Raw genomic sequence first — 18,189 nt, forward strand, 5'->3', positions numbered from 1 at the left:
AATACCATAACAAATAATAGCAGAATTTTGAAGTGTGTTTGACCGTTCATGTGTGTATCCGCATTAGCACGAGATCTCTCGGACAAACAGAAGCCCCCAAGATAAAAAGCGCAGCTAGATCTCGATGAATGACAATTACATGCTTTGGATTATTTTTAACAGCAGAATAACACTATTAACTTTGTAATAAATGACATGGCCCTAGAGAAAAAATATAGCTAGTTATTTTTTAGTTATTGATGTTTTTAATCAGGCTACTTCTCCGGTCGGGCAAGTAAAATTCTCTTTCCCTTGTCCCTTCAAAAATCCACTTGTCACAGACAAGCATTGATGTCGAACCCTGCCTGAGGAATTAAAGACTGATACACAGCATGCTTCTGATCTTAAACCACTGATCTCTCTGTGCTTTATCTCTTTGTGCCATATAGAACAGCATCCTCTCTTCAGGCACCAGCCGCAGCAGAAACTCTCCAGTCACTGAAAGAGCCACTCTGGGAGTACAGAATGGCAAGGACAGGTAATGCCACATACCACTTTATAAACTTTCTTTTATGACCAACCGGACGGAAGAATCCATCACACTTATTTTAATGGTCTACAAACTGGACCTGAATTAAAGGCACCCTGCCCTTTTATTTTATTAAAGGGCAGTTCACCCCAAAATGATAATTCTCTTATCATTTACTCACCCTCATGACATCCCAGATGAGTATGAATTTCTTTCTTTAGGAGAACACAAACAAAGATTTTTTTTTTAGAAAAATATCTCCGCTCAGAAGGTCCATACAATGCAAGTGAATGGTGATCAAAACATTTGTAGCTCTAAAAATCACAAAGTAAACATAAAAGTTATCCATATGATTCCATTGTTTAAATCCATATCTTCTGGAGCAATTTAATAGATGTAGGTGAGAAACAGAACAATATTTAAGTCCTTTTTACTCGAAGTCTCCACATTAAATCTCACAAAAAAAAAAAACAGGCCCCACATTTGACTTTCAGATGTATAAGTCAAAGTGGAGATTAAAAAAAAAAATGTTCTGCTGATGAAAGAAAGTCATACACATCTGGGATTGCATGAGGATGAGTAAATGATGAGAGAATTTTCATTTTTGGGTGACTTATCCCTTAATAATTTTTTCTATTTTCTATTCAATTTTCCCTTTTGATATAGTAAGATCATTAAAGGCCTAGTGTTATTGCTGTCTAGTGGCATTTCATTGTTTAATGAATTTGGGTTGAAAAGGTTTCACTTTCCGTAAATGCCCTGTAGATCTAAAATTAATTTGTAAACCTTTTATTTTAGTTAGATTTGGAGTCATTAAATAATATTTTAATGTAGTTTCAGTTTCTTCAGTTGTTAGTTTTTAGCTTTTGAATCAATTAACAAACTTTTTTGTTTTCATTATAGTTTTCGTTAACTAACATCATTTAGTCATGTATGCATGTATGTTTATATTTAGACTGTTTGGAATGCTTTTCTACTCTCTGCTCATTCTGTCAGGCTGATGCCCTGCCAGCATGGGAAACATAATCCTGTTATGCACACACACATTCTCACATTGACAATTGCACACATTCAAGTGTGCAGGGCATTGCAGCACAGAGCTTTAATCTGTTCAGCTAGATTTGCAACACCTTTGGGATTTCAGAATAAGTGCAAAGGATTAAAAAAAAAGAATAATGAATCATGCACATATTATTGTATAGTTGTAGACAAATGCTAAAGCTCTATTCAAGAGCTTGACAGCTTGGGTTTGAAATGTATTATTTATTACTTATTTATTTAATACAATAGTTATTTTCAATGTAATGTGTTATGCTGTCGATTACCACAGAAGACAATTTTGACTCGACCCTCAGTTTATAGAAGTAATTGGGAAGCACATTTTCAGCAATACGCTTATGATTGAATCCTAGCCAACAAACATCCATTACCATGTTTAAAATATCTAGCTGTTTCTCTGTTTTAAGGAAATAATCATAACACTGTCATTATACATGTTAGCATTAGGCTGTTGTTGTAGAATCGCTTACCAACCCTATCATTCCAAAGTTATGTTCAGTCTTTCAACTCTCATCTTGACCAGCTAAAAATTAAACCAGGTTATTTTTGCTTATGATCCATTTAAAGATACCAGGAATGGACATTCAGTGAAGTATTCATCAGACTGATTCAAACCAATTACTCATGAGTTTGAGAGTCATTCTGAGCATTTTTTTCTTTTTGGATGAACAGGCACTAATTAATTTGTTTGGGATGTGGGCAGCACTTGTTGTGGATAAATTGTATGTTTGTTTTTGAGTGCCGCCAACAAATGCATGTATTTTGGTGTTATTTCATCATCGCTTTCAAATCTGACTGCAAATTCACATCTTGTTAAACTGTAATGTTCTTTTCCATTGCGCTGTAAATTTAGCTTCGAATCTGAATAGCGTTGCAGAAAAAGCTGAGACTTACAGCTGCTGTAAGTGCTTTAACAAAAATTCAGGCTTCTTATGTCTACATTTAAACTTAATGGCTTGCTTGCCTGCTAAGCTTCTGTTACAACTGCTTTATAGTAATCAACAGCATGTCTCAGATGACATTGATAAGGCCCACAATGTAAATAACATGGAAAACTTCTTTAATGGTTCCCATTAAGGTGTTCCATCTTAAACTCTTGCAGTTGCAGTCAGAGTACTGCTGATGTACTGACACACACAATATATTAACAATGATTGACCCTCATGTAGTCAATCCCATCCCTTAATCTGGAATTAGTGACTCTGGTCGTAGCAGTGTGATATTGATGTTTAAGTTGAGTCACATTCAGAATGCTGACGCGGAAAGAACACTGAGTTTTATATATGCGTTCTAGGTCAAATTGCAGAGTAGCAAAACAAAACTACGAGACATTATGGCACTGACGGAACACCTGTCACCAGATCACACACAAACACATGACTACACCCATGCATCTGCAGTCTGTCATCTGCTTTTAATACTGCTCTCTATTCTGCATGTATTATTGTTTGATGCATTTTACCTGTTTAATAATCGAGTTGACTAGTCAGTAGGTTTTAAATGTACATCATGCCTTTGAGGCTTATGTGGTCGGCCTGTTTCATTCTTTGCACTGCATCTCATAATAGATTCTCGCTGAAAGCAGAGAGACAAAGCGAGCTTTCCAGCGATAATGCTAGTGTGCTCTTAGTTTGACAGGCTGTGAATTGACATTTTAAGAACAAAATAGAGCCTCCCCGAAGATCAAATCAAATCATTATCGAAACGCAGTATTGTATTTTTAGCTTCTGGTGTGTGCTTTTATCTGATATATCCTCTTATATTCTTCCACTTTCCCAACTATTCCTCCACCCTTGCTGAATCTAACGTTTCTGCTTTACAACCCCACCCATATTTCTCTCCACTCTCAATGTGTGTGGGGGTGGGGGTAATACTTCAGACAGGCTGTTTTTATTCATCTTTCCAGACCTCCACGCACATTGCCCAAGACAATTAGCAGCTATTGCCAGACTCGAAAAATGGGGGATACAGCTTAAAAAGCCAATGACCAAGGGAGAATTGCGGTTTTGTTGTCCGAGGCAACATTTTTCATATTTCAAAGTTAGAACCCACTTTATATTAGCTGTCTTTAACTACTGTGTGTGCCAGGGTCAAACTGAAAGTGACTATAAATGTCCCCGAAATTCAAAATGTGGGAGCAAGAAGTGCCGCCATTGCATTGCAACAAAGGACCTGTACAAGAAGTCAGATGTCTGCTTTACTACGGTCAAGTCTCAAGCGCTCGAACTTTTGTGATTTGCCATGGACATGTTGTCTGGTAGAGTCATGGTTATGTTACCTCTTTGCTATGCACTGGTCACATGACCGTGCTCAAGAGTCGCACATTACAACCTGTGCTCGTGAAAAACTGATGCGATCACCAAAAATATTATTATTGTTGTTTGCCTTCAAAGATTAGTACAGTTTGCTGACAATGTCTCTGAACATCTAGTTGCATGATTTCCAAAAAACAATCATAAACTTCATGCACTGTTTGGTCATTTTTGACCTAAATCAATATTGTTTCTTCAATAATACTGGTTTCCTTTATCTGAAGGGTACGAGGCTTTGTGTCTTTTCGTCCATTTTTTATCTGGACACACACACAAAATATTGGAGTTGATTCGTGGTAGAAAAACTACTGTTCCTGGTCAAAATTGACCGCCATAGGAAATTAATGGCAAACACAAAAAATCACAGATTTCTTTTCATTATTTATTATATAAAATAAAAAAAATGCCACAATGCAGAAAACACACACAGACATGAAGGGGTGAGACTACCGAACATCAAGAGTGCAAAACACAAACGCACACATGCACACACATACACACACATACACACGCACACAAAACTGAACTGGTCAGACAGTAAAACAGAATTATAATTTTTTTTTGTCAAAAATGAAATCAGCCACAATGCAGAAACACACACACACACCAAAATGAATTAATGAGACCATAACACATCTACAATGCTGAACACACACGCGCACATTCATCTTGTTACAACCAGGGATAAATTAGGTTATTACATGTTGTTCTACTCATTTCTTGTAATTTCAACTTCTTTTTTTTAAATGGACAGCACAGTTTGATTCTTGAGACTTTAAGCTTTCAAACGGTATATCATTTGAGGATTGGTTTAGTATTTGAGGAAAAAAAGCCAATTCTCAAGCTCAAGGTTATATAGGTAAATAAAATAAAAAGATTGTCTTTTTAACTTAAGTGCTTTTACATTATTTCATTTAGAGTTACATTTCATTCATACAATTAAAAGAAGTACAAGTTTATTGTTTCTGTTCACTTTTGACTGGGAACAACTGGAATGTCATTTAATGATGAACAGTGCATAAGGGTTAAGCAGTGGTGCTCTTGAATTAGAAACATGATTCGGCATGTTTCTGAGATTCGGAGAAAGACCATAGTGTGTGGTGTTCCTCTAATAGACTATTCAGATCGATGGATATGGGTTTTTCCAGTAGTCTAGTCTTAAACATTTACAATTAAGGTAAAAATTTATGCGTAGACTTAACCATTTATTTTGTTCACCAGCACCAATGATAACACATACAAGTGTACTGACCTGTTTTATGATAACTGTAACTTATATTTGTGTGAACTAACTACTATGCACTTACATAAAAAAAGTTTAAAGACAACTAACATATACAGTTGTTGTCAGAAGTTTACATACATCTTAGCCAAATACATTTTGTCCAGTTCTCTATTAAGCTATCTGCTATAGCTCAATAAATTCCCCTCTGGAAGGGTTTCAGGACAAGTACGGCGGATACAACTCGTGTCACTTTATGAGCTTTTTTTGCGCACATACACAATACTCGTCCACAAACCAGGTAGCCTGAATGCTACAGCTACGCTAGCCTGTCAGATGGATATTAGTGACGTTAGTTAGGTTAGGTTGTAAACCTGCAATGAAACACACACACCAGAATTAACTAATAAAATTACACAATCATGTGATATAATTTTTTTTCTGAATTAGTAGCAATGCTATTTTATAGTCACTCACCGGCAAGGCATACCAGTCCTGAACATCAACTAAATGAAAATGAAACTTAAAGGCGAAACGCATGCGCACTGTAACTAATTAAGCATACACAGACACTTAGTCTGGAGACCAGGAACAATAATAAACAAACCTTTAACCTAGTAAGAATATAACATAAATATGCCTTCATTTGGAATAAGTCGGTAAATGTACACACTTATTTTCTCAAATACCCCAGAACATAATAATAACATCCATCACATGTAATATATACACTCACCTAAAGGATTATTAGGAACACCTGTTCAATTTCTCATTAATGCAATTATCTAATCAACCAATCACATGGCAGTTGCTTCAATGCATATAGGGGTGTGGTCCTGGTCAAGACAATCTCCTGAACTCCAAACTGAATGTCAAAATGGGAAAGAAAGGTGATTTAAACTATTTTGAGCGTGGCATGGTTGTTGGTGCCAGACGGGCCGGTCTGAGTATCTGCTCAGTTTCTGGGATTTTCACGCACAACCATTTCTAGGGTTTACAAAGAATGGTGTGAAAAGGGAAAAACATCCAGTATGCGGCAGTCCTGTGGGTGAAAATGCCTTGTTGATGCTAGAGGTCAGAGGAGAATGGGCCGACTGATTCAAGCTGATAGAAGAGCAACTTTGCCTGAAATAACCACTCGTTACAGCCGAGGTAGGCAGCAAAGCATTTGTGAAGCCACAACACGCACAACCTTGAGGCAGATGGGCTACAACAGCAGAAGACCCCACCGGGTACCACTCATCTCCATTACAAATAGGAAAAAGAGGCTACAATTTGCAAGAGCTCACCAAAATTGGACAGTTGAAGACTGGAAAAATGTTGCCTGGTCTGATGAGTCTCGATTTCTGTTGAGACATTCAGATGGTAGAGTCAGAATTTGGCGTAAACAGAATGAGAACATGGATCCATCATGCCTTGTTACCACTGTGCAGGCTGGTGGTGGTGGTGTAATGGTGTGGGGGATGTTTCTTGGCACACTTTAGGCCCCTTAGTGCCAATTGGGCATCGTTTAAATGCCACGGCCTACCTGAGCATTGTTTCTGACCATGTCCATCCCTTTATAGCCACCATGTACCCATCCTCTGATGGCTACTTCCAGCAGGATAATGCACCATGTCACAAAGCTCGAATCATTTCAAATTGGTTTCTTGAACATGACAATGAGTTCACTGTACTAAAATGGCCCCCACAGTCACCAGATCTCAACCCAATAGAGCATCTTTGGGATGTGGTGGAACGGGAGCTTCGTGCCCTGGATGTGCATCCCATAAATCTCCATCAACTGCAAGATGCTATCCTATCAATATGGGCCAACAGTTCTAAAGAATGCTTTCAGCACCTTGTTGAATCAATGCCACGTAGAATTAAGGCAGTTCTGAAGGCGAAAGGGGGTCAAACACAGTATTAGTATGGTGTTCCTAATAATCCTTTAGGTGAGTGTGTGTGTGTGTAATATGTATGTATGTATGTATGTATGTATGTATGTATATATATATATATTATACAAATGTGTATATAAAACCCTAGTTATACCTGCTGGAAAGTTCTACACATTTAGACTCCTTACATTTAGGTCAGTTAGGATCACTACTTATTTTAAGAATGTGAAATGGTATAACAGAAGAGAAAATGATTTATATCAGCTTTTATTTCTTTCATCACATTCCCAGTTGGTCAGAAGTTTACATGCACATTGCTAGTATTTGGTAGCATTACCTTTAAATTGTTTAACTTGGGTCAAACGTTTTGGTTAGACTTCCACTAGCTTCTCACAATAAGTTGCTGGACTTTTGGCCCATTCCTCCATACAGTACTAGTGTAACAGTCAGATATGTTGGCCTCCTTACTCGCACATGCTTTTTCAGTTATGCCCCCAAATTCAATCAGATTTAGGTCAGGGCTTTGTGATGGCCACTCCAATACCATGACTTTGTCCTCAAGCCATTTTGCTACAAATTTGGAGGCATGCCAATGTCATTATCCATTTGGAAGGCCCAATTGCGGCTGAGCTTTAACTTCTTGGTTGATGTCTTGAGATGTTGCTTTAATATATAAACATAATTTTCTTCCTCATGATGCCATCTACTTTGTTAAGTGCACCAGTCCCTCCTGCAGCAAAGCACCCACACAACATGATGCTGCCACCCCCATGCTTCAAGGTTGGGGTGGTGTTCTTCAGCTTGCAATCCTCACCCTTTTTCCTCCAAGACTTTTCACAGTCCAGTTGCACAGACTTGTTTTACTGTGGATACAGATTCTTGTCTACCTGTTTCCTCCAGCGTCTTCAGAAGGTCCTTTGCTGTTGTTCTGGGATTGATTTGCACTTTTTGCACCAATCTACGTTAATCTCTAGGAAACCGAATGTGTCTCCTTCCTGAGCGATATGATGGCTGCATGGTCCCATGGTGTTTATACTTGCATACTATTGTGTGTACAGATGAATGTGGTACCTTCAGGCATTTGGAAATTGCTCCCAAGGATAAACCAGGCTTAAGGAGGTCCACAATGTTTTTTTCTGAAGTATTGGCTGATTTATTTTGTTTTTCCCATGATTACAAGCAAAAAGGCACTGAGTTTGAAGGTAGGCCTTAAAATACATCCATAGGTACACCTCCAGTTCAATACACCTCCTATCAAAGCTAATTGGTTAATTGTCTAAAGGTTTGACCTCATTTTCTGGAATATTCCAAGGCACAGTTAACTTGGTGTATGTAAACTTCTGACCCACTGGAACTGTGATAGTCAATTCATAGTGAAAAAATCTGTCTGTAAACCATTGTTGGAAAAATTACTTGTCATGCACTAAATACTAAACCACTTGCCAAAACCATAGTTTGCTAATATTGAATCTGTGGAGTGGTTAAAAAAATGTGTTCTTCAACCTAAGTGTATGTAATCTTCTGACTTCAACTGTAAGTGGGAATCAAAAATGCAACATCCAAGGACCAAGAACCATTGCTGTCAAGTTGGGATGACAGTAAAAAAGCCAGAGATCTTTTCCTAAACCTGTCCACTTTTCTCTCACCTGTTCTTCGTCACAGTAACACTACGGTCTCATTTGCCATCCCTCTTCCCCTCACATAAACACTTTGTCTGCATCACATACCTGACAGCCCATTCCTTTTTAACCTGTATCACACTCATCTCTAACTCACACTTTTTTAGCTGCAAACCCTCCCTCTCCATGGGATGTGTGAATGTTGCTTGCATCATACTGCAGGTCCATAGTTCTGCTGCCGCCCATCCTCCTCCACCTCCATTATAATTCTGCACTGCTGCTGAAGCCTCAACAGCACTCTCTGCAGACAGCACATTAATATCCTCAGCCCAACTAAAAGCTGTTTGAAAAAAATTCTCACTGCTTGCGTAATGCCTTTAATCAACCTAGATGAAGACCTTTGTGCCATCCTGTAATGTTAAAAGCTTGCATCACTGTTGTATGCTTACAAACAAAGGTTTATGCCTTTCTCCCTGAAGAGTTTATTCGGTTTCAATGTGGTTGTTCAAAAATCTATACATAAATCTATTCACCCTGTGCTATATTGAAAGCACTACAACAACACATTATTTGTTTTATTTTTATATATATATATATATATATATATATATATATATATACATACACACACACACACACACACACACATTTCAAATCAGATGTTACGCTACACTCCAAAAACTTTGGGACAGTCGAGTGTTTACCATTGTGTAACATCATTTCTTACTAATAACACTTACGTGTTTGTTTGGGAACTGAAGACAAGAGTTTGTAAAATTTAGCTTGCAGAATTTCCCCCATTCATCCATTACACAAGTCTTAAGCTGCACAATTGTACAGGCCTTTGTTGCCATTTTTTGTTTTCATAATGCACCACACATTCTCAATTGGAGACCGGTCAGAACTTCAGACAGATTAATGATTAATAAGTGTTATTAGAAGGAATTATGTGGTAAACACTTGACTGTCCCAACTTTTTGGGGTGTGTTGCAATCATCTGATTTAAAATGAGGTGATATTTAAAAAACAAAATAATTGAATTCAAAAGGAAAACATCAAATCATTTGTTGTTGTAGTGCTTTCAATATATAGCACAGGGTGAATAGAATTTACAAATACAAAAAACTGTTTTAATTAGCATTTTCCATTTTGTCCCAACTTTTTTGGAGTTGGGGTTGTAAAAGTTGAAAAAATTAATACAAATATTTTTGAAATTATAGTCTTTCTATAATTGTAATTTAAAAACATTTTTTTATAAAGGGACAGACCCTTTGACATGTCCCATGCAAACCTCCTGTTTCAATAGGAATACAGGAAACACAACTGCGCAAATCAAATGATTTCATTGGGTCTTTAACCCAATATGAACTAATGTTATTTTTATGTAACTTTTATATTATTTATATACTGTATAACATTAAATAAAACCCTGTTGTGATTTGATTTTAGTCCAATGCTATCTATGCCAGGCATGGTGCACAGATGGATATTGATGGGAATAGACTTGTATTTTGCAATTGCATGCCTGGTTTTATTCTATCAAATTTGACATTAAATCCCTAATTATATGTTAATAAACTGTAATAAATTGTTAGTTTGCTATTACACACATTAGAAGAAAGAGCTGCAGTTGCTACAGCATAATGAAACTGCCTGTTCATTATGATGGCTGTATCTTGATGTCATTCAATAACTGCATTAGATTAACATATCATATTTTGTATTTAAATGGATGCTCACAGCCATAACAGTGTTGATAGCAGGAGTTGATATTTTAACCCATTCTTGTTTTGCATACATCTATGATAACACAGCACAGCCCAGCAGAGAGCACCAGTGGTGTCTCCCTCAGCACAGAACATAAACATTTCCTCAATGGCAGACCGTACCAACTTCTCCAGAGGGGTGACGAGCAGAAGCACTTTCCACGCAGGCCAACAGAGAGCCACACGAGACCAGCAAGCCTCAGCGTACAATGACCCCTCTGCCTCCCCTTCTTTTTCCCATGGCAATAGCCAGGTGCGTCGTCCCGGGACAGGCATCTTCAGCAAGTTTACTTCCAAATTTGTACACAGGTGAGTTAATGATCGGTCCAAGTTGGTTGAAGCTGTGTATTACTAAATATCAACAATAAAGTGTCTCCCACAGTGTATTCCCACAGTAAAATTGTGATTTCCAGGTCTGATAAGTCATTGAAATTTCAATAGTGGAAATAATTTTTTCTAGCTATGTTCATGCCTTAAATATTTCTTAAGTATCATTTTTTAAATCCTTTGACATTTGGTCAAGAGATGTGGGAACCCTGATTTTTGACTTCTATCAATACTACATATAAATGAAACGGTGCTATAAATTGTTGCACAGTAAAATGTTTTTCTGTCAATGCACACATTCTCATGACTTTCAGAACTCCCTCTTTCAGGACCAGATGGTTTGGAATGGCACAGTAATTTATGGGCTAAAGTCAGAAACACTGAAACAAAGGGCTGCTGCAGCAGGGATTGGTTTTAAGTGTGAGAAATTTCAAAAGGATAACTAACCTATTAAATCAGACCCTGATCTAACATCCATCATCCATTAAAACACATCCACACTACTTCAGTGATCCTAATTGGCCCTGTGTAACCATTAAGTGTAATTCCATGATTTGCTCTACAAGCCCTGGTGACCTGTTTTGTGCCCTTCAGCTTACACTAATGCTAAATACAAACCATAGTTGGAAGCTTTGCTTCGATACTGATCCATTATTTAAAACTATAGTACACCCCAAAAAATATATAATAATTCTGTCATTTAATCACCCTCACGTGGAACACGAAAGTTGGTGTTGGGCTAAATTTTATATTCAGTCACCAAGTGTCTAACGCTGTAATTCTAATAAATACATTTTCCCTCCACAAAATAATGTCATATGGGTTTGGTAGAACGTAAGTCAATGATGACAGAATTGTAATTTTTGGGTGTACTATCACCTGACAGTCAAACAGGAAGTATTAAAATCCTTTGTGACGTTTTCAATGGTTCATTCACATTTGAGAAACTTTTTCCCCTTTTTCTTAATTCTTTTTTGTAGAAATCTCTCATTCAGATTTCCCAGAAGGTAGGCAATAACACTACCCTTGAGTTTTCAAAAGACAATGCAATTTTTTATTTCTGTGCTCTACATTCCTTCTGTGGTGTCTTGTGTCTTAACCCAAGTCTCCCCCCTTTATTCCATTTATAAACCTCTTCATGGTTATCCTTTTACTAATCCACCGCCTCCTTCCTCAGTGAATAACGCATCCCTCTTTCACTCGCATCACATTCCCCTCCTCGTTCGTCTGAACCCATGGAGTCCAGTCATGTACATTATGCCTCTGATCTTGTGTATGGTCTCCCTGCGCCCTCGTCTGTGCTGCCATCTTGCAACATGACTACACTCCTACAATGCAGTTAAATGATAATGTGAAACTTTCCACAAGTTGGCCAGATCTTCATTAAATGTTTCAAATTACTTTTAGGCCAGACAGGCCTTTAAACTCTTGCAACCCTATCCTTCACAAGTTTGGTATATTGGGAATCGACAACTTTTCGTTTTTTTTAAATACTGGAGACATATATTTTTTGTGACATTCTCTTTGTGTTAAAGGAATATACTGGGTTTAATACAACATTAATACAACTCAATCGACAGCATTTGTGGTGTCATGTAAGTGCATTTATAAAATTATGAGCTTCACATTTCTGCCTTTTAAACCCTCCATAAATTGTCCACATTCACTTTCATAGTAAGTATCTCACTGTAACCTTGATTTAAAAAAAAAAAAAAGTCCAAAAGTCCAAATTAATTTTAGTGGTAATCAACATAATGCAATAAATTCTGTCGATTGATCTAAACTTGTTTTGAACCCAGAATATTCCTTTAACAGTTCTTGAATGACTGTTTTTCTACAGATATGTATGTAACCACCAAGCTAAAATACTCTTAACAGTATTTCTTATGCTGCAATTCAATCTGCAGCACCAAAATAACTTTTTTGAGCTTGCAAGTTGTGAGCTTGCAGACTGAACCAAATGTGAATTGGAATATTTGAATTGCATGTTAGTGGAATCATTAAAGGAATAGTTTACCCACAAATTAAAATTCTCATGATTTGCCCTGCTGACATCTCAGATGTGTATTACTTACTTTCTTCTGCAGAACACAAATGAAGATTTTTAGAAGAACATTTAAGCTCTGTAGGTCCTCACAATGGAAGTGAATCGGTGCCAACATTTTTAAGTTTCAAACTCCAAAGGCAGCATACAAGTAATCCATATGACTTCAGTGGTTAAATTGACAGACTTATTGTGGTTGAGAAACAGATCAATAGTTAAGTAATTTGTATCATAAATTCTCCTCTCTGCCCTATCATATCGCGATATGCATTATGGCAGTGAATCACCAAAAAACACCAGAAGAATGGGAAAGTGAAACTGAAGTGGAGAATGATTGGGCAGTGAGGAGAATTCATATGAAAACTAGGACTTATAAATAAATAAATAAATGACTTAAATATTGATTTCTGTTTCACACCCAGACCTATCATATCGCTTCAGAAGATATGGATTTAAGCACTGGAGTCATCTGGAGTATATTTATGTGGATTTTAGAACTTACAAATTTTGGCACCCATTCAAATCTTATTTGTGTTCAGCAGAAGAAAAAGTCATACGCATCTGGGATGGCATGAGGGTGTGTAAATAATGAGAGTATTTGCATTTTTGGGTGAACTTTTCCTTTAAGGAACCTGAACTAGAATTATTTAATTCCTCGTGTTTCCCATACCTAGAGTAGTTGTAGACCATGACACATCAGTTGATGTGACAAATAAATCCCTACATAGGCATGTAGAAGTACTAATTCTGTGTGGATATATTCTGTGCATGGGGACCTAAAAGCTGAACCGAAGATTGATATTTGATGTTTAATAGGTCAGGTAAGTTCATTGCTAACAATTGAAAAGCACATAGACAGGCAGGTTGGGTTCATGGTGTAAGGTGTGTTTTCATGGTTAGGGTTTTAAAGGATGACTCCTGTTTCTCTCCTCTTATTGTCTACTGCTTATCCTTCTTATATGGCTGCGCTTAAACGTGCTGCTTTGTCCCTTCGTTCTCATGCTATGCTATTGGAGATGGCTGGTCTGATGGTTTCTTTCCTCGTCCAAATCTCTGTAGGTGTCAACAATCACCTTGTTATAGTCAATTGTTGAGCAACTGTACAAAATACATGTGGGCAGACAAAGTTGCTTAGCTGTGATTCACAAGACAAATATGCCAATAAGACAAACATACCAGATACATTTTTACAGAACATCTCTAACAGGTCAGATTGTTAAATGTAGGATTTCAGTTTAAAAGGGCCAGTGAATCATTGCATGACATCAATTTGATTTATTCTTTTAAGATTACTTGTAAAGTTTAAGTGCCTTTTTGGAGTCATCTTAAAATTGATAATCACATTTTGAGTGTCAAGATAATGTCTGCTATTTGAAAAGGTTTTGTCTGCTCATTTGTGCAGGTGCTAAATACAGTGTGGCATATTTGTCAGTGTGTGTTGATCCTAACCAGGTTTGAGGGTTAAGAAATATTTGTCAAGAAGTTGGTTAACTGATTGTAAAGGGATTGTTTTTTGCTTGCAATATTCTTTGCCATTTTGCAGATTGAAACAAAATGAGAATGCTGATAATAATAATTTAAATGTATAATTTTAAATAATAAATAATGCAACTGGATTTAAATCCTTCAGTTAAACAGTTTAGTAGTGTACAGTCTATAAGTTATGAACATGCCAGAATCTTTGGCAAAAAATAAACATTTCCAGCTGTATATTGGTTAATGTAGATGATGCAAAGAGCATAATTTTTTTGAAAATGTATACTAAAGTCCACATGAACAGGACTAGGGAGCACCAATAAGATAAATTAACACTTAATTGAGGGATTAAACTTGTTGGTTTTCTTTGAGGAGTCCGTATGAGGGAGAGGGTCAAGATGAGGCCAGCAGGTGAGGACATTGACTAATAAAAATAATTTATCCAAAAGCATACTGCTCTAATCATAGAATCATTGCATTGATATAACCTGTAGATTTCAAGAAATTAAGAGTAATTTTAAGCTGAAAGTGGAATCATTGGATGACTGACTAAATGAGACCCCCCAATCAGATGAATTTTCCTAAAATGCAATACCTTAACTTCTCAGTGTTTAAAAATAGGTTTTTATTTATGTAATTAATAAATGTTATTAATTGTATCTTTTATATATTCTCCTGACACAAGCACCATATTTATTAGGGGATGCCTTTATTTTGACTGCATTGTAGTCTTCCTACATGTTGGTGTGTTTGTGTTGATGATAAAAAACATTCAATCCTAATGTGTTGAAGCAAAGAATTAGTACATATTGTACAGCGCATTCATAAAGTATTCAAACCCTTTAATATTTTTTCACATTTTGTTATATTGCAGTCTTATGCTAAAATCCTTTAAATTTGCAGTTTCTTTGACCTTATGGCTTGGTTATTGCTCTGATATTCCTTTCAAAATCATGTCCAATCAATTGAATTTGCCACAGGTGGACTCCAATCAAAGTGAACATCTCAAAGATCATCCAGAGAAATGGGATGCACCGGAGTTAAATTTAATGTGTTATAGCAACGGGTCTGAATACTTATGTCAATGTGATTAAAAAATCTGGTTTAAATTATAGGGTATGGAGTGTAGATTGATGTGAACATTTAAAAAAAATAAAACATTTTAGCATAAGGCTGCAACGTAACAAAATTTGAAAAAATTGAAGGGGTTTGAATACTTTATGAATGCACTGTACATGTGACAGCTTGGATCACCAGAGCTTCTCTTTACACCGATCAGCCACAACATTAAAACCACCTGCTTAATATTGTGTTGGTTCTTCTCGTGCCACCAAAATAGCACCAACCCACCACAATCATACAGAGTGTTACTGTAGACTTGGCCAGACTAATTTGAACGGACAATTCTCTGTTGATCTCTCTCATCAACAAGGCATTTCAGTCCACAGAACTGCTGCTCACTGGATGTTTTTCATTTTTGGCACCTTTCTGAGTAAATTCTAGACTCTGTTGTGTGTGGAAATCCTAGGAGATCAGCAGTTACAGAAATACTCAAACTGCCTTTTTTGATGAGCGAAGTCAATGGCCAGATGCTTCGAACTGACTGCTCTGTTCAATTGTCGTGAGAAGAATAGCATCTGCGAATGTTATTCTGAGATGCGGCTGGCGCTGTTTTGGCAGCAGGAGGGGGACCTACACAATATTAGGCAGGTGGTTTTCAAGTTGAGGCTGATCTGTTTGTTAGATTGATTTCTGTTTTTGTTTCATTGTCTTCCTCTTGTTTACCTTTTGTTTTCCTTTTTGTACTTCCTCTCTTAATTTTCACCAAAGACCCATGTTGAGCACAGCAGACAAGATGGAGAAAGGGCTGCAAGGAGATGAAAACAAGGACTCCCTGTCTACCTCTTCTCCAGCATCCAGCACCCCTTCATCCACCCAGGCATCCAAGGACACCAAACCACGCTCCCTACGCTTCACCTGGAGTATGAAGACCACCTCCTCCATGGAGCCGAATGAAATGATGAAGGAGATCCGAAAAGTTCTGGACTCCAACAGTTGCGAGTACGAGTTGCGTGAGCGCTTCATGCTCCTATGTGTTGCAGGCAACCCCACGCATGATGACTTTGTCCAATGGGAGATGGAGGTGTGCAAGCTACCCCGCCTCTCGCTCAACGGGGTGCGCTTCAAAAGGATCTCTGGCACCTCCATCGCCTTCAAGGATATCGCCTCTAAAATTGCCAATGAATTAAAACTGTGAGGATGAGAATTTCAATGGAAAAGATGAGATCTTAAGGAATGGTTGCAGCCCTTAAATTAGGAGGCACTGAGGAAAAAATGTATTAGAGTTATAAGCTCTATGGCAGCAAATAAGAGTCTAGAGGCTGTAAAGGGGGAGAAGGTGGACGACAGGATTGTGGAGGACATTTGTGCATATTGACAATTTCAGGGGGTTATTTTTGGGGGTCTTCTGTCTTGGTTTTGGTTTTCTGTTCCTTTATCATCCCTTCCTCCCTACTTTGAGTTATCCTTTATTTGTGGCAATCATGTTTAAGTTTGACAATGACCTGGCCTGACAATTGTCCTCAGTTCAGAAAGAGTAAAGAGACAAGAGGTTGGTGTTAATAAACTGAAACGGTTTTCCAGTGATTTTCCCTTGAAACAGGAACCAGCTACTGTCATTGAATGCTGTAACTTTCCCCCATACCTTGATCCTTATCCCTTGTTCAGCCCTAAACACAAACAATGGTAAACCATCGTATTACTTGATTTTGCTTCCAATTTACCTGTGATGAGAAGAGAGGGAGAGATTGGCGATGTGCCACAATGTACAACTCAAAATAATGATGGGCATCGAAAATTCCAAGTTTTCAGGCACATTCAGTAGAGCCGTAATTGATTGTATCATGCTTTGCTTGGTTCTGATTCAGAAAAGCTTATCTTTTGCCTCTGGCCCATTTCTTCATCACAATACAGTGTCTTATTTAAGCAGAAATGGAAGTATTGACTTGAACCTTCAGTGCTCTGGAGGTGAATCACCTCATAGGACTATGCCCAGACAATTAGTTTTTTGTTGTTGTTTTTTGTTTTTTCTTCCCCCTCTACTGCAGGGGTGATATAGCTGAAACTAATTAAGGGCCAATTAAGTAATATTGGTGGATTGTAGTGTAATTAAGAATTGCTGGTTGGATCTAATCTGCTGCACTGGAATGAGTCGGTTTTGTTGCCTTTCTCTGGAGAAGATAATTATTAATATAATTATATGAATAAACCAGAAATGGGATGATTTGTGTTCAAGTTTATGAAAAGTATTTTTTATTATAAAATTTGTTTTTATCATTGCTGTTTTCTTTCACCTTTAAGCAACATATGAAATTGTTTTTTGTTGTTTAATTGATTTAAAGAGCATGCAATACAAATAAAACTTGACATGAACATTTTCACCTCAGTACACAGAAGTAGGCAGATCTGTGTCATACTTATTTAGCTTGCATCAAGATATCAACAGGAGAATTTACCATAATTTTAACAGATATTTTTTTTTTGTTTACTTGATCAGGTTAAAACATTTTATGCATGTTTTTTTTAATTATCTGTAACATTATTACGTGAACTCATGAGCTGAATAAATGTTATGCAATGTTTTATCCTAAAGTGGTACACATTCTAGGTAACATTTTAACTGAAAAATGTGAAGCTCCAAAAGTACGTAAACACAGCATAAAAGTGTTCCATATGACTTCAGTGGTTAAATCAATGTCTTCAGAAGTTATATGATAGGTGCGTGTGAGAAACAGATCAATATTTTTTACTATCAATCTCCACTCCACATTCTTTGTGCATATCGCCAGCTGAGTAGGTAGGAGAATTTGTACCAACACTCATCCACACCTATCATATTGCTTTTATGCTGCATTCATATGCTTTTTTTTTGTGAAGAGGACCTACAGAACCCACATCGAAATGAACCGGCACCGGA

The 18,189-nt window shown here is 37.2% G+C and overlaps 1 protein-coding gene across 9 annotated transcripts in view; it reads left to right on the forward strand.

The window, feature by feature from the left end:
* mark2a (MAP/microtubule affinity-regulating kinase 2a) overlaps positions 1-17,802 on the forward strand; it is a 53,452-nt gene extending 35,650 nt beyond the window's left edge. For 2 of the 9 annotated variants that reach the window (XM_052099547.1, XM_052099548.1), the window contains exons 14-18: positions 429-517; positions 10,415-10,675; positions 11,674-11,700; positions 14,586-14,624; positions 16,044-17,802. In XM_052099547.1, coding sequence (XP_051955507.1) covers positions 429-517; positions 10,415-10,675; positions 11,674-11,700; positions 14,586-14,624; positions 16,044-16,470 — 843 coding nt within the window. In that variant the 3' untranslated portion in view covers positions 16,471-17,802. The remainder of the gene's footprint in view (positions 1-428; positions 518-10,414; positions 10,676-11,673; positions 11,701-14,585; positions 14,625-16,043) is intronic. The other 7 variants (XM_052099545.1, XM_052099550.1, XM_052099546.1 and 4 more) reach the window with 6 other exon arrangements.
* Positions 17,803-18,189: the final 387 nt, after the last annotated feature.

This window comes from Xyrauchen texanus, chromosome 31, assembly GCF_025860055.1.
Source record: "Xyrauchen texanus isolate HMW12.3.18 chromosome 31, RBS_HiC_50CHRs, whole genome shotgun sequence".
Taxonomy (NCBI): Eukaryota; Metazoa; Chordata; class Actinopteri; order Cypriniformes; family Catostomidae; genus Xyrauchen; species Xyrauchen texanus.